At 37.3% G+C, this 26,926-nt stretch overlaps 1 protein-coding gene across 3 annotated transcripts; it reads left to right on the forward strand.

The window, feature by feature from the left end:
- The first annotated feature begins 1,408 nt into the window (after positions 1–1,408).
- On the forward strand, positions 1,409–26,570 carry jp (junctophilin). 3 transcript variants are annotated; one of them, XM_068294353.1, is made up of 9 exons: positions 1,409–1,809; positions 16,388–17,406; positions 17,469–17,683; positions 19,340–19,605; positions 19,677–19,813; positions 19,930–20,070; positions 20,146–22,003; positions 23,802–24,002; positions 24,066–26,570. In XM_068294353.1, exons 2-9 carry the CDS (start codon positions 17,081–17,083, stop codon positions 24,150–24,152), a joined length of 3,231 nt encoding a protein of 1,076 aa, XP_068150454.1. In that variant the 5' UTR covers positions 1,409–1,809; positions 16,388–17,080; the 3' UTR covers positions 24,153–26,570. The 3 variants fall into 3 exon arrangements, with proteins under 3 accessions (XP_068150454.1, XP_068150453.1, XP_068150455.1); XM_068294352.1 differs by lacking the exon at positions 1,409–1,809 and adding an exon at positions 9,381–9,519; XM_068294354.1 differs by lacking the exons at positions 1,409–1,809; positions 16,388–17,406; positions 17,469–17,683; ... (2 more) ...; positions 19,930–20,070; positions 20,146–22,003 and adding an exon at positions 22,814–23,488.
- Positions 26,571–26,926: the final 356 nt, after the last annotated feature.

Below are 26,926 nucleotides of genomic sequence, written 5' to 3' on the forward strand. Positions count from 1 at the left end.
CATAGGAAATAACGAAGATATTGATCAAAGTCACTGTTTCCCACCGATCGTTCCTATGGGAGCTATATGATATAGTCACCCGATCTTTATCAAATTCGGCAGTCATTAACATATATATTAAATTAAGAAATGTTTAATTTAAAAGCAATCGCGTTAAAAGTAACGAAGTTATTTACAAAAGTCACTGTTTTCGACCAATCGTTCCTATGGGAGCTATATGATATAGTCACCTGATATTGATCAAATTTGGCATAGTCGCTTATAGGCGTAGTAAACTCTCTAATATTAAGTTTCACGACAATAGCTCAGAAAATAACGAAGGTATTGAGAAAGTCACTGTTCGTGACTTGCTCGTTTGTATGGGAGCTATATTATATAGTCACCCGATCTTGATCAAATTTGGCATAGTCGCTTATAGGCGTAGTAAACTCTCTAATATTAAGTTTCACGATAATAGCATAGAAAATAACGAAGTTATTGAGAAAAGTCACTGTTCGTGACTTTGGGGTTTGTATGGGAGCTATATGATATAGTGGTCCGATCCGGCTGAATCCGAGATATACAACGCCTGCAGTATATACAAGCCTACGTGCAAAATTTCAGCTCTGTAGCTCTTACGGTCTAGGAGGAGTTTGCGTTGATCCAGACGGACGGACGGACGGACGGACGGACGGACGGACGGACGGACATGGCTAGTTGAACTCGTCTCGTCGTGCTGATCAAGAATATATATACTTTGTATGGTCGGAGATGCTTCGTTCTATGCGTTGCACACTTCTGACCAAAATTAATATACCCTTTTTGCAAGGGTATAAAAAGGAAGGACTGAATTGATAAAATGGATGAATATTAAGACTTGGCTTATGTTTTGATCATTTTTCAAATTTAGAAGATTTCAAAAGAACACAAATGGAAGACCAGGCCATGCAAGATTGTTATAAAGGTTTTTCTTCTATTGTTTTTTATTTAGGAACAGCTATTTGCGTAAATTCAAAAAATTAAATTAATTCATTGTTAATGGTTCATCTCTTGTGATAAGAGTTCAATGCTTAACAATATAATTAACCACAAATTCTTATTGACTTTGAACTAAAAGTTAATAATAATTTTATTTTGAATTTAAAAGAGAACGCCTTATACCTACTTGATATTAATATATTTCAAAATTTTGTTCTGTTTGTTAGTGTATTTTTCTATTCTTTATTCTCATTCAATGAGAACATTCACATATTAATGTACATATACATATACATATGTATGTATATATATACATATATATGTTTGTCTGTTTACACATACATACATACATACATACATACATCGCCAAGTAGAAATGTTTATATTCTTAAACCATTTCGCTTGAGTAGAAAATTTCAATGATTTTCAATTCGCTTTAGTGTGAAACGAACCAACAACCAAAACGAAACGAACGCGCGTGTAAAAATACAAAAGAATATTTTTGAAAGAAGAATAAAAATATATATTCCAAACTACACGCACTTACAAACAACTTACACATATTAACAATAATCCCAAAAAAAAAAAAACCTCGCCCATCTTCCCATCTCCCTTTTAATAAACATTATCGAAAGTCAACAAATAATATTAACAACAAAAGAAACAAGAACCGAAAGAGAACGTCTGAGAGGAAGCAATTTCGAAAATAATTATTAATGAGATTGCAGCAAAAACGAATGAATCCACAAGTAGCTGCAGAGCAGAGCGGAAAGGGATATTTATAAATAATACAAATTAATAAAAACATATTCACAAATACTCGGTGCTCGGTGTTTAAGATACTAAAATATCGTAAGTGTATCTGATCATAAGAATATACATATATACCTACATACATTTAAATATGTAGAAAACATGAAAGTGTAATCGGTTCTCTCTAGATATCTCTGGATAATATTTGTGTGAATGTCAATTGTGATGATCTATTGTAGGTCTAATATAAGGAATAAATTGAAAGAAGAATTCCAAGTAAAGGTAGTCTTTGGTCCATTTTAACTCAATTTAACTTTGCCGAATGGGTTGTATATTTTTGTTACTATTTCGCTTACTTTGTGTCAATTCCAAAAAGGGGAAGTTAAAAAAAACCAGTGCCAGATAGATAATTAAATTTTGAGTACATATTTTTACAATTTTAGTAAAGTAAATGTTGAATATTAACTGATTTTGAAGGCGCAATGAGAATCGAATAAACAAGAACGAAAAAAAAAACACGAAATTCTTGCCTGGCTTTGTCCCTTGCCCCTCCGAGCTAATGTATGAAACTAGCAGCAGAGTCAGCGCGCACACACAATTATTTGTCATTTGCTGTTGCTGTTGTTACTGGTACCACACGGCGTATGAGTGTTATATACTTTTTATAGCCAGCAAGAGTCATACTCAACGTACAACAAGCCACACAATCAAGCGCCAGTGTCTGTGTTTATGTCAATTTGAATTTTGCATGCGGCCGTTGAATGGTGATGTGTTCTTTATGTGTGTGTTGTGTGTGTGTGTGTGTGTGTGTGTGTGTGTGTGTGTGTGGCAGGGAGGAATGTTTATGTACGTATATGTATGAGGGAACCGGAAGCTAGCGCAAACTGCGCTTCATTGCAAAACTTGTGGACCTTAGAGGGGCAAGTACTTGTCACAACGGAAACGGATATCCCGTGTGCTCTTTTTTTTTTGTTGCCCAGTTTGTCTTTAGGCCCCCATCAGGCCCAGGCCCAGCTCCAGTGTCCTGTGTTTGGCATTTGGCGTTTCGTCAAAGTAGAGCCATGTCCTTGGCTTCTTGTACCATTGTAGTGAACCAGGAAATTTTAAATTGAATGTGCGCCCCTTCTTTGCTATCTGTTTCCCGTCTGCCATGTTGGTTTGTTTGCTTATTCGTCGTATGTAGAAGACTACTACACTTAGCCAGCGGCTGCTGGCCAAGATTTGTGGGCCAGAGAAGTCAAGAAGACGACGTGTTGGCTGACTGGCTGCATGACTGGCCTGCTGGGGTGCATTAGATAGTAATGACTTTTCTAACCAACAAACAGTGCAAAAGCTAGGAGCAGCAGCAGGTCATACAAAATGCCATACAAAAGCTTTAAGAATTAAGGATTTAACTAGAAAACTGAATCCAGATGACATGGCAGAATACATAATCTGCAAAGGATCAAGTAATGAAAGTCTACATAATTGAAAGATTGAAAGGAATTAAAAGTTTGCTCTTCATGTTTAAGTTTAAACAAAAAGCAATTATTTACAGTGGGATTTCTAGGCACTTCAAGGACACAACTTTCTCTATAAAGTTTAGATCTTTAAACGAATATATAGACGACTACAATAAATCAATTTCGTGGCTGTAAATTTTGATCTCATATGTTTTTCGTCTTCATGCAATGAACTTTTTTCATAATGTTTTCTGTCACGCATGTTAACAATATTGAATATAGAGGAAGAGACTAATAAACTTTAAGGAACTCTTGTGATTTCTAACTACAAAAAATGAACTACTGTTCGTTATTGATTTAGGATTTCCATCCAGGTGTGTTTTCAGTTGTTTATTGTGTTTATGCATTAAAGGAAAGCTCGTTTCTCTTTAGGTTTTGACTATCAAAATGTTTATGCACCTTTCATTGAATTGTGAGATACATTCGTCTTGATAAAAGATTTCCGACTTCTGCTGTCAAATGGCTTCAACATTGAGATTGATTAGAAATTCACAAAATGTATCATTTGCATGGGGCTGGGAGTGGATGCGGGGAGGTGTAAGGAAAAGGGTCGGACGTTCTTCAAGAACCTACTACAAGTTGACACATTCGTTTCGCCTAGTGTCGTTGATTCATGGGCCCACCATGAGTTTCTCTTTTGGCCGGGTTTTCCACTGGTTTAGTGCGTAGCCCGACAAAACATGCATATTTGTGGAGATTTATAAGCAGATACCAAATTCCTAATGCCAAATGTGGAACAGTTCTCAGCAGTAACCCAATTTTTTGTTCTCTCCTTTTCTCTCCCATTTTGTTTCTTCATTCTCTTGCTTAGTTTGGCTTCTGTTTTTTAACAAATTTCGGCATTGCACATCCGTTGGCCTCATTTACGGAATTTGTGGGTCGACTCTGTCCGTCTCTGTCTTCTCACCAATCTGGCTTTCTTCGTTGTGTGTGGCACACAGCAGGATACGGATATATAGAAGTTGTTTTAGTTTAAATGCCCAACTTATACTCCATTCCGATGCGTGTGAATGTGTCGTGTGTTGGCTGACTTTTGCTGCTTTTAGTGTTATTTGTTAGTGTTATGTTTAGCTGTTGCCATTCACATTCCCTCCCCATCCTCCTGCCGCTTGCTGTTGTAATCTTTGCGGCTCACTAAGATACGCACATTATACGTATTATCCCCATAAACACTTAACGTCCTTCCCATTGACGTCGATTTTCTTTTTGCTGCTCTCTGGTTGGGTATCCTTTGTCTTTGTCTTTGTCGACAGGCATTTGTGTGCTTATCGCACCAATCATGGCGACAGCCATGACTAGGACATGGCTCTAGCCAACTAAATATCCATATTCATGTGCCATAGATTCACTTGAGTAAGGCAGACGCACTCAAGTTGTTCGCCTTTCTCGTTATTCGTATTATCCTGCTGCCCCGTTTGCAATTTACCTCCTTTACCTTCTGTGCTCTCTGTGTGTATTTCAATCCTTTTGTATTTGGTAGAACAATAAAAACACACACACACACACACACATGCATAAATATTTTATTATTTATATCGGTTTTCTTTTTTTTTTCTTCTGCTTTTCTTCTATTTGGATCCTTGTTTGCATTTGCCACCCAGTCACCAGCTGCGTGAACTCGTTAAGTCCCCACCAAGTTTTCCTGCTGCAGTTTGCCCTGATTTCAAGTGGTTTTCCATTAAAAATTCACATTCCACTTTAAGCCGCTTAATGAAATTGATTCTTCAATCAAACGAACAGTAAAAATTAAATAGAACAAATTAAACATACATGTGTATAGAGTAATTTTGCTTCATGTGGCAATCATGTTTGGAAATTTCCTTAAATTTCTTAAGCAAATGAAACCAAATAAACATGGCCAACCAATTGTTCTCTCCATGATGTATCATAATTAATAATAGATTCTTATCCCTGGTGTACATTTCCATTCCCATGGCCCATATAAATGGCACATCAATCAAACTATGTGAATGGATTTATCATTTGCCCATCAGTCTCCGCCGGAATTTGGCCAACTAACTGCGAATCCAGCATACCAATTCGAAGCAACAGAACGGAACCAGCCTCGACGTTAATCGGATATCTGTTGGAAAGTTTCTAGACTATGTTGGACTAAAATAAGATACAGACCACACGAATGAGTTTTACATGCTCTCGATATTGACAAATTTGGCTAGAAAGTTAAATTAGGTAGTCATCAGTGATCCATACCAAGTCCTTTGAACAATTGTGATATTCCCCTGATGATGAATTTGGGTCTCAAACAAAGCAAGTTTTTAGCCTTTGCAGAAACTCATCGTTTACTTTAATATATTTTTTTTTAATATTTGTGTTTTATTCTTCTCTTTTATTTTGCCCTGATGATGATGATTGTTTTTATTTTTCGATTTCCGTTCTTCACATGAAGTTTGAGTGATTCATGGAAATATTTCAGACTTGGACCATAATAAAATGCTTAAAAAACGAAAACAAATTAAATGTCTACAAAAATGAAGAAGATAACGTAAATAATGCTCAAATTGAAATAAAAATCAAAAATATGCGAAGCAATCAAACTGTACAAAATGAAAAAACCAAAAGCATTTAAATTTATAATTTGGCATAAAGGAAATGGAAATTGGCCAAAATGATTCAATTGCAAGCACGTGTCGGTCGCCGGGGTCAATGCTAAAGAGGAGGATAAAGGGGAGAAGAGGAGGGTGCTCTGGCCTGATCTGGAGGGGGGATAAAAAAGAAAAGTAATTGCTTTCAAATTGAGAATTTCTGTTTCACTTTGGTTTTTGATAAATAAATCAGTTTGGTTGGCCTTAAAGGTTAATAGCCATTCTGTTTGTTTTTCCCATATTTTCTGTTCTTGTTCTTTTTCGCCATTAAAAAATTTCAACAGAAACATTACATTGTAAAAACGGGCAGAACAAAACTCATTATGGAAGCTAACAAAGATTTACAGATCATTAACATTGAGGCATTAAATTTTTGAGAAAAGAATGATGCTGCCAGTGGCTCTCAAACTGTCGACCAAATATTCTCATTGTTCATTGTTTTTGCGGTCAAAAAGTCTCTTTTTTCAATTATATTTATACGGAAATCAACTCACAGCCGATTTGACCGACAGCTGACACCGACCCCCAAAAGTTGCCTGCCCCCCTCTTTCTTAAGAACTGACAGGCCCCGAGTTACACCTGTGTCTGTATGCGTGTGTGGGGTACAACGCCCCCAATGTGGGTGTCCATTCGCAGACAATAGGCCAGGGCAAAGACGGGTCTAATGCAGCCCACAAACTGAATGGGCCAAATAGAAAGATTTGTACAAGCGACCACCCGCACATTATCTATGTATGTATGCACATAAATATATAGCATTCTGCATTGGCCGGGCCGCCAAAAAAATGCCACAAATTTTTGGGCTAGAAACAGAGAGAGAGAGAGAGAGCGCGATTCTCTTCTGCATGGCTATATAGACAATGGGTCAGAAGGGGGGATTGGATCTGTGTGCTGGTCTTCGTCTTGAGTGCGTGTTATGGGAGCAACCGATGGTCAGACCTCATCGTCTGCCTTAGACACATTGCGTGCCTTTAGAAAACAATGAAAATATACGAAGAAAATGATTCGTGGGATTCGAAAACATTATACATATAAAACATGGGATTTCAAATGCTCTAAGTTTTCTTCCAAAAAATATACAGAAAAACTCGTAAGAGACTTCACAAGGAAATCTTTGAATGAAGTCAATATAAGTCAATAATAAGTCAAGTTTTTAGTTATAATAATAATAATATGATTGTTAGTTTTTAGTTCGAAAGTGATGGATTGATCGAAAAAAGGTATATGACTGGATCTAGCGAAAGTTCTGCATCTAAGACAATGACCTCTTCAAGGATAAAATAGTTGTGAATAGTCAGAAATCAGGCATCCAAAAGCACAAGACATCCTTTTTCATAGATTCATTCTGTAAAGTAAAACCAGTTGATTAAATGTTCCTTTGTTGAGCGGATAAACCCTCCACATCACATAGCTAATATATCATAAAACGAAAGGGTATTCTAACTAGCTGGCTGGGAGTTAGGGGGTTGAGACTATATTATATTTGTGTATGTGTGTCATTTGTTTTGTTTTTTAATTTAGAAATTGTATAAGCTGTTTACTTAGGAGCCTTAATGTCACTTACAATTTCCTTCTCGCTCACACTAATAGGTCGCACTTTTTTATTCTTGATGTCTACCTTTTTTTGCGCCTCGGTTGTCAGTGTGCGTGTTTAGCCCGGCCCCCTCTTTGGGGCAGAGTATTGCGGAATATCTCATTTTATGTTAATGGGTTGCGACGTGTCCGGCCAAAAAGGCAAAGTTAGCAATTTAAATGGGCTTGCAAGTCGATTATTTAAAGCAAAGACCATGGAGGACATTGGCTATTGGCCGAATCGAATGACTGGTTGCTATATGAATCCCGAAGGAACGATCGTTCAAAACTCTAAGAATATGGCGTGTCCGTTTGTTTGTTTGTTGACCCATAAGAGCACTCGATTGCATGAGGTGCGTACTTCTATTTGAATTGTTAGTTTCTTTAAGCCCGAGGGAGTTCAACCAGCCCCCGAACCCAGTCGCTGGACGCTTTGCAACCCCATGTTGTTGAGGGGTTTTACGAGTCTTAACAACATTTCTGTTCCATGTACATTATTAATGCAACGGATGGGAGGGGTAATTGCATTATTGCCCCACCATACCAAAAAGGATAACAAAAGTGGAGCACATGACATGGTCCGTTGCATTTCCGAGTCGATATCGAGACCATGGGGAGAATAAAATGGACACTTAAGCACTTATATTTTAGCTTAGTAATTGCCAAGTATAAGTTTAGTATAATAATTGTTGAGAGTCTACAATTAAGCAATTATCGAGTATTTCATTTGATGTGTTTTCGATTTGCAATTTACGGGGCGTATACATAATTTATAAAACTAGAATCAGGTGGATCTACTTCGCACTATATCAGGTAAGAGAGCTAGGAGACAGAACAGAGTAAAAGACTGGCAACATAGCACAGACAAGATAGATTCAATACCTTTCGAATGCATTTGTTTAATACTCTCTTTCTTTAGAGAGAATATATTTAATTTATACACAATTTTCAATCATTATAGGACAAGTCAGATAGAAACTACCTTTAAAATGGAAAAATATGGCAGTTAGGCCAAAAAAAAATGTATCATGTATTAGCACGGGGTTCAAGGCTAGCCTTTGGGTTAGACTCGAAGTTCAGCTGGCTCACCTTGCGTATACGTTATATACCCAACCAACTCTAAAGAAATAATAAGTTTTATGCTTATTTCGGTTTCAACAATTATTTAAAATTAGTTTCTATCTTTCTTTTCTAAGCAATTTATAACTCAGTCGGCATATTATATTAATTGATATCAATTTCATATGTACATGCAAAAAAACATAAAAATTTTCCCTTTTTCCGACCTTTTATTTCATATATAAACAAAAGCTAAAAAATCGCCCACTCACCCCAGAAAAAAAACACCTTTTGGTCTATGTTGTTGTTGTTTGTTCATCATTAAGTCAGTGAGTCATTTTCCGAACATTACCTGCCTGTCATTTAGCCAATTACCCTACACATATGCTATATACATACATACATACATCTGGGCTAACAAAGCGCTATAAAAATTCGTACGATGTACATATATATATCTAGATATTTTAAATTATTCCCAAGTACTTAAGTATGTGTGTAATAATCGAGATCTTCAGCACAGACAGCGAAAGAGCCACTCATTCATTCATATTTTAATGTCTATATTATGTTTGCCATGCAGGATTCTAAGGCATATATCTCTATATACATGTGTAGAACCAATTTATGGGCAAAAACTCGCCATTAATAGGGCAACAGCTGTTCAAAGTAAGATGCAAAAGAGAGGAAAATCAACGAGAAAAGGAGAGAGAAAGAATTCTCTCATTTGTCGCGTTGTGGCACATCTCGATCCATTCCATTCTCTCTCTCGCTCTCTCAGCCATTTTGGCTTTCCAGTCAACACATTTTGAATTCAGCGCATGGCGGAATCCCTGACAAAAAGAAAAACATTTTGAGATATTTTCTTTTCGGCAAGAGCAACAATTAGCTTTGATCTCCCATGGTTGGCCGCTTCGGTTTCTTTTCGCTTTGCAAACGTTTGGCGTTTGGACGTGTCGCCTAGATGTCGCGTCGATTTACTTTATACTTGGGCCCCCACGAATAACCCTAAAGCAAAAGTTAGTTTTTACTGGGTGCCCTGTGAGTGAGAAAGTTCTATTCTGTTGGCCAAGGCGAGTACTCGCGTCAGTGTGTGCGTTGTCTGCGTGTGTGTGTGTGTGCGTGTGTATAATTTGGTAGTGGTTGTTGTTACTACCGTGCGAATGTGGCACAATTTTGCCTCGATCGGCAAATTGAACATTTTCTCGCCAGTCTCTCGATATCATTGCGCCGATGTCGTCGTTCCGGCCGTTATTGTTATAATAAGAAAAAACCCATCCGTATTGCCAGCTGCTGTCAACGGACTATGCCAGTAATAATTGAAAGAAAAAAGCCACAAAAAAAACACAAATTTAATAAATGAAACACGGAATCTCCGCGCATTTCTAACTTGACCAACAAAGTTTTAACGCTTTTTTCCCCAATTTGCTATTTTTAAAGTGTGTGTGTGCGCGCCTCGCAATACACACAAACTCGACACACACACACACACACTTATGCACATACACATGGATATACGTAGAATTTTTCACATACTCAAAAAGAAAATTCGCCCCGTCTTTTCTTAGTAAAATTGTGGAAAATTTTAACGTGTTGAGTTATAAAACAATATCGGAAAAAAAATACATATAAATGAAAACAATTTACCTTATCAAGAAATGTTTATAACTAATATATGTGTGTTTATATATATTGAATTAAACAATAACCAAATCACAATAAATAAAAAACATATAAACGACTTAAGAGAAGAGAAACGAAGGAGAGGAGAAACCCGCAGGGAAATCATTTGAAATATAAAATAATTTATTGTTTAAACTATTAGCAGACTAAAACATGTATACATAAATACAAATTTTATTAATTTTTTAGAAATGAGAAGAAAACTTTAAGGAAACCAATAAATTTTCGCTACCAACTTTTTGATTCTCTTCAAAAATATAGAGAATTTTGAGGATTTTGTTTTGAATAAGTACTATGTGTAAGGACATCGGGAAACTTGGAACTAAGAACTACAAGTATTTCTCCATATAGACAAAATCCTAATCCGATATCAGAAGATAGAAATATACAAATCAGGATAGAAAGTTTATAAAATTAAGCTCCTCACTTCGAAAACGTTCAAATCAAACAATGTTAGAAAGTTTTTGAACATTATGGAGTTTTGAGAATTGTTCCCTGATAATTTATTCGAAGAAAAACAATATTTGGAGTTATAAGGGTTTAAAACTTGGAAATCGACAAGAAAAACTTTTTCGCTATAACATTTCTTTGCAACTTAATAGGATATCTTAAGGATTTTTTGTGGCAATGGTTAAATTGGGCGCCTAACTGGGGGAAATCCCAAATGGATCGATGAAAAAGTCAAAAGGATTTGGCGAAACTTCAGAAGGAGAATAGGAATAACAGAACAGTTAGTTAGAGGAGAGAGAGAGAGAGAGAGAGAAATGTAGCTACTTGTTGGCGGGGTGTTAATATTTAATTTATGTGAACCTATAAATAATTTCAATTTAGAGAATGTGTTTGGTTTGGCTCTCCGTTGCCTTCTGCGTCGTCGTCCGTATATAATATTATATAGTGCGAGTTGTGTGAACAAAAACAAAAACAAAAAAAAGAAGAAAAAATATGCTAAAAATACCAAAAACTGAAAGCGTACATTTGTGTGTGTGTGTGTGTGTTGTATGCGTATGTGTATGTGTGTTAGTGTGTGTGTGTTGCAGTTTAAATTGATTGAAATGCAGGCAAGTTTTCAACTAAAACAATAAGTAAAATAAACTAAACGCATAAAACAAACAAAATGCAAAATGTAACAAATACATATTACATATATATATGTATATAATATCTAGATATATATGTTGATACATATATCTTGAGGTCGAACCAACAACAACAACCACCACCATTCTGCTCGTTGCCATCAGTCAGTGGACTATTATTTAATTTTCTTCTTGCCCGTGGCGCACGGTCCGAGGCAGCGACAGATTTTGCTCGAAAATGAAATACATAGAAAAAAGATAGATGTTTTTTTTTTTCTCTATCTTTTTGTTCAGTTCAAACAAACATATGTACATGTGGACATACATACATGTATTACGAGTATCTTTGCTTTATATTTTATTGGGGTTTTCTTTTGCTTGGCAAATTTTTATTATTTTATTTGCTTTGTTCAAGAATTTTTAAAATAACAATGATACATGCGGCCGCTGGGTTGTTGTTTATAAATAAAATACGCATACGTAAAATGTTCTTTATCAGCCACAGCAAAGGAGGGAGAGACAGAGAGAGAGAGAGTCACAGAGAACAGAATGATAAGTTGTCTGGGAATATGGGGAATGCAACTGCAAAAGGACAATCCATTTCGTTTACCATGCACTCAAAAGGGTCATGTGTTATATAAAGGATAAAGCCAGATTCGTCTGTCTAGATCATCTAGTACTTACAGACTAAAAGAGTTATGTTTGATAGTTATCTTTGTCATGTAAGGACGGTTTCAAGGAGGCAATTGTGTCATATTGACCTGGATTCGATTTCGCATTACTTTCAGTTCAGCTTCGTTTTGGCTAGCATGGACTCTGGACTCTCTATAGATGGGATATGGATAGATAGCTGCGCGAAGTCATTTTTATCATATTCTGTTTGAAATGCAATACAAACTACCACATCGGTTATTAGTCCGTTATTAGCCCGTGCCCTCTGCCCTTTTTATCTAACCCCACACATGTTATGCAGCCTGTTGCTCAAAGATATTGTGTGCAATCCCAAAGAGAGAGAATTGAACAGAAAAAGAAAACTGACTTTGTTTAAAACAACAGAAAAATGTTTCCCAAGTGCGAGTACTCCCGATAGCAACGGGAACAGCAACATTTATATAGTTGCGTGTATTTTCATCATCGTTAACGTTTAAACAAAATAACATTGGCAGGCAGCAAATGACGGAGAGACAGTTGCCGTAGTCAGCAAGTCCGGGCCGGGAAGAGTCTCCTCCGCCTCTCTTTCTCCGTACGGTGTGTGTACGTTTCTATTAATAACAAAAGCTTTAGAAGAATTTGCCTCTCATCTTGTTTCGTAAAATGAAATCGTTTTTGGCGTCGACCGCAAAAGAACAATAAACCAAATGGCAAAAAGAAGAGAAACCAAAAAAAAAAAAAAGAAAAAAGAGCCAACAGAAAAGTGGCTAAAATGTTTGCGGTAACAAGTAACAAGTAGAAGGCACATTTTTTGGAATTGTGGGGCAATATTGGGGCTTACATATGGAAAGAAGAATCTGAATACAGGAAGACCGATACATAACCACATGAATTCTCACACTATTTGTTTATGTACATTTTGTGTATCCACAATTTGTAAATCGCATTTCAAATACTTAGACTTTAATGCAATTGAGTTAAATTCTAACAGATGCATCTGGCTAAATGTATTTGATAATTCATTAAATAAACATAAATTCATATTCTCTGCAACATTGATGAATATTTTCACGAATTTCCCATTGTTTCTGCCAGCAGGTGACCCATTTGTAGATTGGTTTTCCGTTTCGTGGTCAGAACTAACTACGTTAAAGCCATTTTGATTTCCCATTTGCAAATCGTGTTAAACTGCTCCTAAAAGTGTTAACTATTAAGTGATTTCCGCCGAATGTTTTAGTTTATTTCGCTTTTATTTTCAAAACATTTCCATATTTCCTGTTTCCAATGTGGTCAACAATCCCCTGGGTAGATCCGTACCCATTATTCTTTGAGCAGGAAGGCCAAGAAAAGAAGCATAAAAATACTTTCACAAAAATATACTAAAATCTTTGATAATTGTCAAGGCTTGAATTGACTAAAAGTGGGCTTAAATGTGATTTTATCATTTAACTTCTTTTTCAGAATCGAATGACTCTATGTCTGCCTAACATTTAGGTCCTAAATCCTAACAGAACATAAGAGTATCCAATTAGATCCAAGTAAACCTTACTTAATACTATTCATCTGTATGTTCATGGGGTCATATACCTATATGAAATAGACATCAAATAAGTTTTAAAGAAACTATCCAATTTTGATAAGCAAAATGATTTAGTAATTCAGATTAAAGACAATAGCTAGTTGGTAAGCAGGAGAAAACTTTTGGATAACTTTTCGGTTAGGTAAGAAAGAGACTTCTTAAGGTTTAACTAAATTAAGAACATCCTTCTTACCTAACTTAAAAGTTTTTGAAAAGTTGATTTTAGTCTTACTATTTACTTAGTTTGCTACTTCCTTTCCTCATTACTAGCTCATACCTGTGAGAGAGTCACAGGTGTTCACTTTTGTTATCAATAAATGGGAATGCAAATTGTTTGTATGAATGTAAATACTCTTCTATACTCATGGCAATATATAGTTCATTGCAGATTTATAATTTCAAGGGCTGCAAATTTAGAGAACCATAAATTTGAAATAAAAATAATCGATTTTTGCTAAATGAATCATGAACCAAAAAAAAAAAAAAAAAAAAACGCTTGTCCAATTTAGTTCGCTTTACTTTAAATGCATTAAGTATTATTTCATAATTTATATATTTTTTAATGTTGTTTCCAGTAGCATTTTTTAAACTAATTGTTGCTCTTTCTCTGGGTTTAAAAAGAATCTCCACATGGCCCATGGCCCCAGTCGGAATTACACATCTTTGAAGAATTATTGATGCCAACGTAAATAAAATTACTTGGCAATAAAAAACAACTATACACACACATACACACACACACACACACATGTGTATATACGGCTAATGGCCATAGAGAACTTTGGCCAATCGATAAACAAATTAAATGAAATATACTTTTTGGAAAATATGAGAACATTGCAAGTATTGGGCATAGCATTTCTTTGCTACTATGCACTCTTTACAATATATTACTATTATCATCGTGGATATATAGCCAGAGCCAGCAAGAGATCGCAACCAGAACAATAGGCCCACAGTCGGTCTAAAAAAACAGCTGAGCTGAAAAATCAGAGGCCAGCAACCAGCAGCCAGCAGCCAGCCGCCGAAACAGTCAGAGGCGTCAGCGTTTTGGTCACCCACTCAAAATCAGCCCAACCATTGAGAATTTTCGGCCTTTGACGTTGCTCCGATACATACAAACATACATACTTATACGTACGTATGTATGTATGCATGTATGTATATATCTCAATCTATATCTGTAAATAAGTATAGCTAAAGCTATACTGTATACACATGATGATGCTGCCTGCGATGTGTTTATAAATTTCGTTATTCGCCCGGTGCCGAGCAGAAAAAGTTTAAAAAAAAGAAGCAAAATTAAATGAAAATTGCTTTTGTAATTAAAAAAACAGAGAACTAGAAAACCGACATACATAATCTTTGCATTCACACAAAACTCATTTTTCATTCAATCTACCTACATCAACAAATTCATCTTGAAGCCACATTATCATCATAATCATCATAATCGAAAGGTATTTTTCTATTTCCCCAACTTTCCCAATTTATTTCATATTGCCAAAGTTCAAGTTACAAATTTATTGAGCAATTTTTATTCTAAATTGATGAAAATTAGGAAAGAATTGGAAATACCAAAGCATTTAAAGCCTTGAAAATATCCTTAATAGACCTTTCTTACTCTCTGATTGTCATGAGAAACATGAGAATCCGAATTCGTTTGTCCTTTCCATAAGTTAATCGTTCTTTCTCAGTTTAAGAGCTTGAGAAATAAAACTTTGTACTTTATATAACCATAATTAAATAAAGTTTAAAGGGTTTTCCGATTGGAGCACTATAACATATAATGCCATAATAACTATTTATAAGAAGTAAAGACTTTCAAAGGCTGCAAGAGTTTGGGTACTTTGATTTTTTGGTATTTACTTATATTTTAAAGGTATATTCCTTTTATCTAGTTTTGTTTATAGTTTAAGTCAAGTGATAGATGTATTAACGTCAGGGATTATTACTTAAAGAGTTCAATTGCTTTACATATGTAGATTGACTCGACCGTCGAAGCTGATTATCTCTTTATTTAAACGTAGAGAATTCATCTGGCAAGGAAATAAAAATCTTGTATGCCATGGATTACTGGAATCTCTGGAGATCTATCGTCCTCGCATACATCATTACACTTTTCGTTACGCGCGGGGCAACACAGAGAAATGCATGCAAAACTTTGTGGCCAATAAAACTTTAGCCAGATAAAATTCAATTAAATATAGTTATAAGTCATTCGGCATATGTTTAACAAGGAAATCTTTGCAGGGATCCCCCTGTGTCTCTTGATCTATCTATTTCTTCCTCTTTTAACACTAATAAAAACTTTGTTACAAGTAAAAGTCATGCCAAAATGAATTTATGATTAATGAATTTTAATTACTTATCGAGAAAAATTGAAATGTGCTCAAGAAATGAGCCAACTAAAGAATGTAATTAACTAAGTAAATGTCAGTCTGGGAAATTCGATCGTGTTGGTGAACTATGATTTGGGAGGTGGCGGGTCTTCGGGGTCTTTCCCCCATTAAAACTGAGATTCCATCTACGACATGGTCAAATTTCGATATTCTAGAACGAATAAATTATAAATTTTCCTGTCATTGAATGTGTGTATATCAATTTATGCCAGCAAATTAAATTTGCTAATAAAATTTGCAGCTGACAGACATATAATTACAATTATACTTTGAAAGTTGACAATTAAGGGCCCTTTTACGCATATAGACAGTGATAAAGGGGTAATTAACCCATAAAAGTTTAGTCTGCCATTAATAAGTAACATTAATGAAAAGGGATTTATACCACTTTCATGTGTTTCAAAAAGTTTAAGTTAATCGATTTGGAATATTTAATGGTTGACTAATCTAATGTATATATAGAATAATCCTTTGTAAATGGCTTAAAATGGATTGGAATATTTCAATAAATGGTTATTAAATTTTCAATATTTGTTTTGTTTTTTTGCAGCTATCTCTTCCGTTTATTAATTTTATGTTTGTTTTACGTTGTTTGCCCTCTTACTGAAATCGAATGACGATGGCCTACGTTTACAGTGAGCTACAGAACTTCATGCACATAACAATAGATACTTGATGGATGCAATTGTAGCTAGAAGGACAAAAAGAAGACGTAGAAGAAGATAGATAAAGAAGTCAAGGAACAATAAATAGAATCAAACAAAGGATAACTTTTACGTTTCAGTGGGAAACTGAACAAGTAAACATATTTTAGAAGTCATCAACCCTCCATTCTATACCTTCTCCTTCTTGTGTGCTCCGCAAGGATAACAAATTACTAACTTTAAGCTAATGACACGCCAATAAGCAACAAACACAACCAACAAACAACTACAAGAACAACAACAATACAAATTTAAAGAAACGAAACTAATAAGCGAAACGAACTACCAAAATAATAACTAAATTAGACTAGAAATTAGCAAAACTAAATGCAAATGAAGCATCAGCAACAACAACAACAACAACAACAGCAGCAGCAGCAGGAGCAACAATTGATCAGGAAATCAATGAACAGCAAACGAAAGCATAAAAAGCTCAAAGCAAAACAAAGTAGTAAACAATAGAGAAAGAGAAAGATAAACTAAGCAACAAAAAAAACCAAAGAAAAACAAAATAATAAAAACAACAACAAGCTTTGAGTATGCAACAGGCTGGTCAATTGACGCAACAGCAATTACAACTCCAGCTACAGCAGCAACAACAGCAGCAGCAGCAACAACAGCAACAAAATGGCGGTGATATGGCTGCCTATGCGGCTGCCCAGGCTCAAGCAGCAGCCGCGGGCGGTCGACGGGCTCCCATGAGCGGCGGTCGCTTTGATTTTGAAGACGGTGGCACCTACTGCGGCGGCTGGGACGAGGGCAAAGCCCACGGCCATGGCGTCTGCACCGGGCCCAAGCATCAGGGCGCCTATGCCGGTGCCTGGAACTATGGCTTTGAGGTGTCCGGATCATACATTTGGCCCAGGTAAGATGCAAATTCGGCTCGCCTCGTTGGGTCTTATACAAATATATCCATCATTTCTTTAGCGGTTCACACTACGAGGGTCAATGGCAGAACGGACGTCGTCATGGCTTGGGAGTTGAGCAAATTGGCCGGCAATTGTATCGCGGCGAATGGTCTAAGGACGGACATAAGGGACGCTATGGTGTGAGAGAGAGTACTGTGTCGACGGCCAAATATGAGGGCACCTGGAATGAGGGCTATCAAGATGGCTCCGGCTGTGAAACGTATGCGGATGGAGGTAAGTCAAAATATTGCGTATACGTAACGTTGTCTTTCTCTATCTCTGGCATGAGATCATTTTGCGTTTGCTTTTTGTTTTCATTTCTCACTTTTTTTTTTTTGTTGTTTCTTGGCTTCGTTTCAAAAACGACCAAAAATGAATTCGTAGTTCTGTTTTACTTTTTGACGTTTCTGTAATAATTTCATCCATGTATGTGTGTGTATCTTGCACACACACACACACTCGCAACGGGCAGTCGCACTCGCACCCATCAAACGACTGACCAAACCTGACGTCATATTTTAATTTCTCAGCGCGGTTCAATGATATTTTGGGTCTATTCTCTGTCGCTTTTGGCGAGTTTATCGTTTTGTTTCTTACATTTTTGCAGCGTGAGTGAGTTTTTTTCTGGGGGAAATTCGGTTAGCCAATCCCAGGCAGATGGACAGCCCCAAGAAAATTCAGTGGGGACAACACATGTTTTCTTTTGGTGTGTGTGCGTGCGTGTGTAGGTGGGTGGGTGCAAGCGTATGCAATCATCTACGTACATACACAAATCTATAGTATAAATAAATTAGGAAACTATTGAAATATATTTTGCATATCTTTCCCATCTCTCATACATTGTTTGCACTCATCTACACAAATGCAGTTAGTTGTTCGATAAAATATGATGTGATAATAAATAATTGACTTAAATAATCCTCCTCAAAATGATGTGGAATAGAAATATGTTGGTCCTAATCTAAAATGAATCTAAATCATTTGTATTCAAATTCAAACTGTTTTATATCTTAAAGCAAGTCTCCTTATAGGAAATCAACACCAAAATTAAAATGATATCCATTTCAATACCATCCACCTGAAAGGACACAGTCTGTTTCCAAATTTTCCCTAGACCAGATTTGTTCACTTTCATCCTTTTTGTAATAGAAGAATTCATTGTCATAGAGAAGTAGTTCCTTGCTATAGAAGAAAGTAAACTTGGTTAAATTTCTTTGAAATTAGATAGATAAATTTAGTTAACATTTGACACTGGCTAATATAATTTAGTGTATGTAATCGAAATTCCAAGGTATGAACATAAATTAGAAACACTTTTTACTGCCACTCTGAGACACAGTTGACCTTCTTCTCCCTCCTATGGGCAGACAAAAGCCTATATAACTATTAATTATCATTAACTTAAAGGCAAGTAACATTTCTTAATCAACTTTTTGGCCTTTCTTAAGCAGACTTAACGTAACCAGCAAATGCAAATAATATAATGTAATATATACAAACATTTGTGTGTGTGTATGCTTGAGCACCTACCTAAGCCTTGCTAGGAAAAGAAAACATTCGTAAAGAGCCAAAGGGGCCTGAGGTGGGGTGTCATGATGGGGAAGTCAAGACACGTGGAGCCATTAATAGAATAGCAAAAAAAACCTATAGGAAAATAACAATTTGGAAACATTTGTGTGGAGTGGGAGTGGGAATAGGACAGTGAGTCAACTAGGGAAGGGGAAGGGATGGGATATGAGGGGAGGGGACTCGGGTAAACATTCCGCCCCATGAGAAGGTCACATATTGCGGTTGCATTTATAATTTGCATTTTGTATTTTGCATTTTAATTACTTACCTTACCCCAAAAATTGGACATGTTGTGACTGCATTCTGTTTAATTGTCTGCAGGCAAGTACCAGGGACAATGGCAGGAAGGCAAACGTCATGGTTATGGTATACGCACCTCGGCGCCCTTTGGCCTGGCCTCTCACCATCGTCGCAAGAATCTGCACGCTTCCTTGAGTTCGCTGCGCAGTGGGGAGAACGGGAATGCGGCCAAAGCTGTGGAGAAAGCAGAGGAAATTCGCGGTGGTTTTGTTCTGACAGCCAAATCGGATAAATTACCAGTGCGACGCAATAGTCTAACGGAGAAGTCCAAAAAGGGTTTCCTTATGGTAAAACAATTGTCACTAACATCACAAGAATTCAGTTTTGAAATGTAGACCTCTTCTCCTCTATTTTAAAGGGCCTGAAAATGCGCAAGCAACGCAGCACTGGGGATCTGGAGAAACGTGGCACAATTGCATCAGGTAGCATACGATCCACAATGTCATCGGCCTCTTGGATAAGTACCGGATCGGAGCAATCCAATATGACTGCTAAGTAAGTGAGCAATTGAAAACCCTCAGAGGAGGTCTGTTGGCTGTCTGTCTAGGACTCTTCTTCACCATCAAGGTTGACCCTTTTGACATTCTAAATAACCAATTGGTTCATTTCAGATCCACACACACAGAGTCCAATGCCAGTTTTACCATGGAAGATGAACAGCTCGATCCCACAGTGGTGGAAACGTACATGGGCGAATGGAAGAAGGACAAACGTTGTGGTCACGGTGTGGCCGAGCGAAGCGATGGACTTAAGTGAGTAGTGAACATTGAGATTCAGAGTTTCGAATCAGTATAACTTAATTTGGCGTATGTTTATATCCTTTTCAGGTATGAGGGTGAGTGGTACAATAACCGCAAACATGGCTACGGTGTGACTACTTTCCGCGATGGCACCGTCGAGGAGGGCAAATACAAGAACAACATTTTAATCACCAGCCAAAAGAAGAAGCATTTGTTCCTGGCGCGTTCGCGCAAATTCCGTGACCGCATTACGGCCGCCGTTAATTCAGCCCAACGTGCCCTCAAAATGGCCATGCAACGTTCCGACATGGCCATTTCACGCATGGCCACTGCCGCAGCCAAGGCCCAAAACGCGGATGTTGCCGCCGAACAGGCACGCATCGATTGTGAGAATGCCGTACGCATGGCCCGCGAATTTGCTCCGGACTTTAAGCCATCGGTTTTGGAACGTTTCGAAAAGTTGCGTTATCGCGAACGTGAACGGTTCCGCGGCTCGGCACCGACCGCTGCCGATTATCTAACAACGTCGGGAGCAACAGCTGGCATTGCTGGTGGAAAATCCACACAGGCGCCAACAATGACATCGTCGGCAACACTGCAGCAACAGCAGCAACAACAATTTTCGCCAACGAGCAGCAGTGGCTCCGATGCATATGCCACGCAGGCGCAACGACATCAACAGTATATGAATATGCAGCAGCAACAACGTCGGATGTCCCAGCAGAAACAGGAATCAGAGTGCCCGGTGCCATCGTCCATGTATTCCCAGCAGTTGCCCGTGTCGCCGCAAACGGATCTTTCGGCAATGGTTAATCAAGGTCAGCCAAGTCATGCCCAGGTGATCAGTGCTATCAATCAAATGTACCACCAGCAGCAACATCAGCAGCAACAACAGCAGCAGCAACAACAACAACAGAGCAATCCCCAAATGAATCCTGCATATCAGTTTCAGCAACAGCAACCGCCCGGGCAGCAAACGACGAAGCTGAATCAGACACAGCCTCACGGCCAGCAACTGCCCTTTGGAGCCGGTACCAATCAGATGAATCTTACGGCGCCCAGCAATTTGTCACCACAACAACAACAACAACAACAACAGCAGCAGCAGCAACAACAACAGCAGCAACAATTACTGGCACAACAGCAGCAACAACAAAGACTTTACCAGCAGCAACAGCAACAGCAACTCCAACAACAGTCCTCTCTACAACCCTCGCCCAGTCACAATGCCTCAAATCTTTTAAGGCGTCCCTCGCAGCAGCAGCAACACCAGCAGCAACAATTGTCAGAGGCCGCTGCAGCCGCCAATGCTGCAGCTATGGCTGCTGTGCAGCAGCAACAACGCGGCGGACGGCCACCCATGTTGGGCCAGATGGGTCAGCAATCGTCCATTGATCACTTCGACCATTATAAGCGTCCACCCAGCAGGGATTCATCGATTGATCGCTATGCCCGGGCTGCTAGTCGCATGAGTGGAGCCTTTGCTGGGTCCCGTCAGACCTCGCTGGATCGTTCCGGACTGACTGATACGATGACCAATGGAGGCACAAGCACACCGGACGGTCGACCCAGAGCTGGCTCAGTATTTCGTGGCACCACGCCAGTGCCAGGTGGTGCTAACACAGCTGCAGCCGGGACCTCAACCATGACAGGCAATGGGTCGCTGCCCTCGGGCTCTGGCCGCTTATCGCGAGCCGGTACACCAAGTCTGGGCGGTGGTGGCGGTCGTGCTCCCAGTCAAACTAATGAGCCACTCTTCTCGTCGCCCAATCAACCATTCGAGGATGTACTGCTGCGCCAGCGTACGCTCGGTCAGGATATCATTCCCTCGCCCTCGCAACCCAAACGCACGGAGAGCTTATATCTGCCAGCCAAGCCAGCAACGCCGGTGGGCATGGCAATGGGCGGTAAAGCTGGCGGTGGAGGCGGCGGCAAGAAGATGAAGGTGAGTTGTATCCCCTTGGAGTAGCTGATAAGCACGCATCTGGTTCAAAAGCAAACTTTTCGACTACCTTTTGCTCACTTTAGGGGGAAAGTTCCTTTAATTGGCCTACATATATCCGCCCTGGCAAAAGTTTTCGAAAGATTTTCATTTCTTTCAAATAGCAAAAATTCGATATTGTTTTGCCTACTTTAGGGAGCAAATTGCTTTGAATTTACCTATGTATATCCCCAATTTACCTATGTATATCCTCCACTGGAGCCATCTGAAGCAATATCTGAATGTTACGTCTCACTTCCTCTTACTCTCTCTCTTTCTCTCTCGGAATCGGTGATGGTCATTTCCCGGGCTACTTTCTCCGTTGGCCAACAATATATTTCATAATGCGCACAGTTAATCCGAACAATTAACTTAAATCAGAGTGCCGAGCAGATTTATTTCAATTTGAAACATTTGCTCGAACAGAGTCGAACATCATCGCCATCATCCATCTCTTCACCAGAGAATGGAAGTGGACGAACATGTGCCCAATCTTGGCTATTTATAGGCCAATACGAATGCACGCCAGGCCAGCTAAACATTGGAATGCAATGTGCCCCATCTCGGATCCTCTCTGCTGAATTTCCCAATCCCAAGAGAGGCAAAGAGAGAGTGTGGGAAGGAGAGCACACTTCACAAGTGTCCATTGGAATGGTAGAGCTACAAAACGGAAAAAAAGCATCCCAAACATTTTGTCGCCTCACTCAATTTTGTGGCCCGAATGGCGACAACTTTGAATTTGTCTTTGGTAGTAGCAAACGACGCGTTGGCCGTAATAGAGGCACACAGAGAACTCAGATATTCACATTCTAAAGGCATTTTCTCGTTTTGTTTTTCTACTTTTTGTTTTCCGTTTCTATTGAATGCCACTTTCGAAGCAATAGAAAGCAATATAAATATATATTTTGCCGTTAAAAACAAAAAAAAACAAAAAAGCAAAAATTCCGAAAGCAATTTTCCTCCTCACAAAAGAGCAAATACATATAGGCGCGCGGAGGAGGGTAAATCCCATCGCATCGGATCGTATCGGATCGGAAGAAGGAGGCGGTTTTTGTTGTTATTATTTCGTTGGCTCATTGCCGTGCGTTGTTCGACTATTTTTGGGGTCGACTTCCCTCTGTGCTCTGCTCTCTCTCTTGTGCGCTGTTTCTATTTGACTTTTGCGTGTCTCTTGTCTTGTCCTCTGTCACCCAAGTAAAAATCGAAAGAAAAAGCCATGTCCAACTCGTTTACAAGTTGAAGATTATACATACAAAAGATTGTTTTCATTCAACAACAACTTATGCAAGAGCAGCAGCAGTCTCTGTAAGACTATAATATTAAATTAACAAGTGTTTTGAGTAAAAAATGGATTGGTATCCCGAGGAAGATGAAGAGGATTTGATGTTCTCGCCGGCTCTTTTGGCGCGTCGAGCCAGCGAGAGTTGGATCGTTGAGCCACCAGTGGAGGTTTGTCCAAAAGCTAATCAGAGTTTAGTCGTTAAATTTGTTAAAAAGGCCTTTCTACGCTTTAAGGCAAACTTTTCTGAGACTCCATATGCATCGTCCATCTTTTAGAATACTGGAAACCTCAGAAGACCTTTAAAACTAGAACAGAACAACATTTTAGGGTTTAAATTAACTCCAAAACGCCTCACCTTGATCTCTGTTCTAAAGTTGGATCAAAATTTAGTCAAAAATTCCAAAATGATGGCCAATGCAATATGATTTTGAAAAACCTTTGATGTTGTGGATTCTGATGTAAATGTTATCTTTTGTTTAGATGGCGCCCATTAATGTGTCGCTGCAGCGAAAGAAGTCAATGCCAGATTTTCAAGAGCTGCCGCGTGCTACCGAGGCGATGAGTCGAGAAGAGGTCTCGGCCTTGGGATCAGCCCGCCGGGAGGCAGTACGTCGTCAGATTGAAACAAATGAGCGTTTGAAAGCGAATCCCCTGCTGTACTTAGTTAGTCCACAGGTTAAGGTGAGTTTAGATATCGAAGATGATCTCTATTCACAGTAATATCCTCATCCATTTTGTTTCCAGGATTGGTTTGTCCGGCAACAATTGATGCTGTTGGTGTTGATTTTCAATGCGGCATTGGCGCTACTCTTTGTCTATATGCTTACCTAGCGCCGAAGGATCCAAAGGATACCCAGGAACAGGAACATATGTCATCAACGGGCAATCGAATGTCATAACAATACAGTTGCGCAGCCACTGTTAGTTCTCGAGCCATTGGCAACAGTTTGACATGGACTGTTTCCTGTCCGAATAGTTCTCTTTTATTTTCTTTAAACTTTTTCCTTTCTTTTTTTTCTTCTTTGTTTGACTTTGTATTGACGGGGCTAAAAGCTAAGCTAATAATTTTTTTAGCATTTGCAGTAAAAACAAATTATCAAAAGTTTATAAGTATATACATACATATATTAAAACAAGAATACCATATATTTAATATATATATATATATCATATGTAAATCGAATTAAAAACTAGACTGCAGCCAAATGAAAACTAAAAACTAAAAAATTAAAAAAATGAAAACAAAAAAAAAAAGGAAAAAAACTTAAGCAGAATTGCAATGCACAAATCGTAGTAAAACTAAATATTTAAACAATTATTATGGCTGTGCAGCCGATAAAACTTAAAGAGCCATTTTTCTAGCCAATTGAACAATTTATATTTGTGGCTAACAAAAAAAAAAAACATATAAACTAAACCGAATCAAATCAAATAAATATAAAAAACAAATATATATTTAAAAAATAAAAAAGAATATTATATAGAACATGAAATGCAAATCAATTTAACGAATTTTTCTACACATTTAATGTAAAAACCAAAAAACCAAAGGCATCAAATCATTTCAAACACACACACACACACACACACATTTACATTATATCAAATGTTTAAACTATTTCCTATTTGCAATTTGAATTTAAATTTAGCCAGCAAAATGTAATCAAAAGAACTAGAGAACAAAATAAAACAAAAGGCAAAATATATAAGTATATACTATATATTTAATAAATTGTAATAATGTGAATAACCGATATTTGTATAATTAGCGAAATTGTGTGGGACCCAAAAGCAGCAGCAGCAGCAGTAGCAGCAACAACAACAAAAACAAATTTCTCAGTTTTGGGCTTACTCTAAAAACAAATTTAAAGAAAACAATTAACAAAACCAAAAGTTTTGAACGAAAAAAAAAAGAATATTGAAAACAAAACTAACCATAAATTGCATGTAAAAGCAAAAGGATTGAGGATTGTTAAATGAATGAAGCTGTATATATAAATTTTAAAATTATCATTATAACTTTAATTATTTCTTTTCTCATAGATGCAATTTTATGATACCATTTTTTCGTTAAAAATGTTTTCGAAACTTTTGAACGTTTTTAATACCATGCAACCTTAGAGTGAGATTATATTTAAAAGTCATTAAAATAATGTGAAAACCTTAAATGTACATGTCCGTCTGTATAAGCAGTTAGATTTCGGAAACCATGAGAACTAGATACATCAAATTCAACATTTAGACTCATTTGGTATATTCGCAAAACAAGTTTCCAATATTCTAACTAATTTGGGACACTAACACTTGTTATTGATATCTATCCCGAATCTGAAGGGGCGAAAAGTGCTTATGTGAGTGAGTGAGATAGACTTACATATCAATTTGGTCTGATGAATTTTAAAGAACTCAATCCCTTGGTGCATGGTATAGCAAAGTCGGAGCAACGACTTATTTCATTTTAGTTTCATTTTATTACATTTAAAACGAAACAGATACTATACATATTTAAATTATTTTTATTATCATTTACATTTTATTTGTTATTTTTTATGCATATTATTATTATTATTATGATTATGATTATTATTTAATGAATAAATGAAATAAAATAAAAAAAAACGCACACTTAATCGGTGTGGGAAAGTATTGACTATGATTTCTCATTATAAAATTTAAAAAAAAAATGAAAACCAAAACTGAAAACTCTCAAGTGCAATTAAAGTAAACTATATTTAAACAAAAAAAAAAAGAAAATAAAAGAAAATACCCTTTCTGCTTTCGTCAGCTGCTAATTATGTAAGTGCTACATAAAGATTCTCCTTAAATGAAACGTATATATTTTTATTTAAAACTAATAAATCATTGATAAATATGCAGAAGTACTTACTTAAATTGAAAGACTTGATATTGAAAATTGTTGGCTGATGGAACAAATGGAAATTTAATTGAATTCGCTTTGGCGCCATAAAGCAAGCGAGAAAATGCTAAATTACATGATATATTTATATTTGCATACAACAACATAAACGAATCAAGTAATTTATGTATATACCTACATATATACAAATATATACATACATACATATATCTAAATAAATATTTATAACTAATTTGCAAGCATAACCAAAAAATTAAGAAAGCTTGAACAAAAAATCTTACATGTTATCAAATCGAAAACGAAAGGAGTAAAACTTAAATCATAAAACTTTTTAAGTCCCATAAATAAAACAGAAGGAAAAATTCACTAAAGTTGTATTTCTAATGGCAAGGATTGGAATAGATTATGGTGTATGCATTAGACAACGTTTGGAAACTTGCAAAAAGGTCAACAAAGGTTTTTCCTCCCGGGATAACACTACAGGTAGGTGGGAGTGATGTAGACAGTGACCGCGGGTTACGCAATCACGTCTCTACCTGATCCACTTGTAATCCTTTTTTTCCAATTTTTTTGCGAACATGCGCTTACAATTCCCAAATAGTTAACGATTCCAGAAGGGTTATAAGCCATTGCAATCCTTTGATCGATACCAAACTTGTGAAACAGACAAACAACTGTACAACCAACAAAAATTGTGATCAATATGGCAGCAGGATCTTGGTGCACT

The sequence above is a fragment of the Drosophila tropicalis genome, unplaced genomic scaffold, assembly GCF_018151085.1.
Source record: "Drosophila tropicalis isolate 14030-0801.00 unplaced genomic scaffold, ASM1815108v1 contig_845, whole genome shotgun sequence".
In the NCBI taxonomy this organism is placed as follows: domain Eukaryota; kingdom Metazoa; phylum Arthropoda; class Insecta; order Diptera; family Drosophilidae; genus Drosophila; species Drosophila tropicalis.

Bases quoted from the DNA above. Each gene is read 5' to 3' on its own strand.
- jp (XM_068294353.1), top strand. From the start codon at position 17,081: ATGCAACAGGCTGGTCAATTGACGCAACAGCAATTACAACTCCAGCTA. The intron at 20,071-20,145 runs GTGAGTAGTGAA...TATCCTTTTCAG, and splicing joins GAGCGAAGCGATGGACTTAA to GTATGAGGGTGAGTGGTACA. The intron at 24,003-24,065 runs GTGAGTTTAGAT...TTTTGTTTCCAG, and splicing joins TAGTTAGTCCACAGGTTAAG to GATTGGTTTGTCCGGCAACA.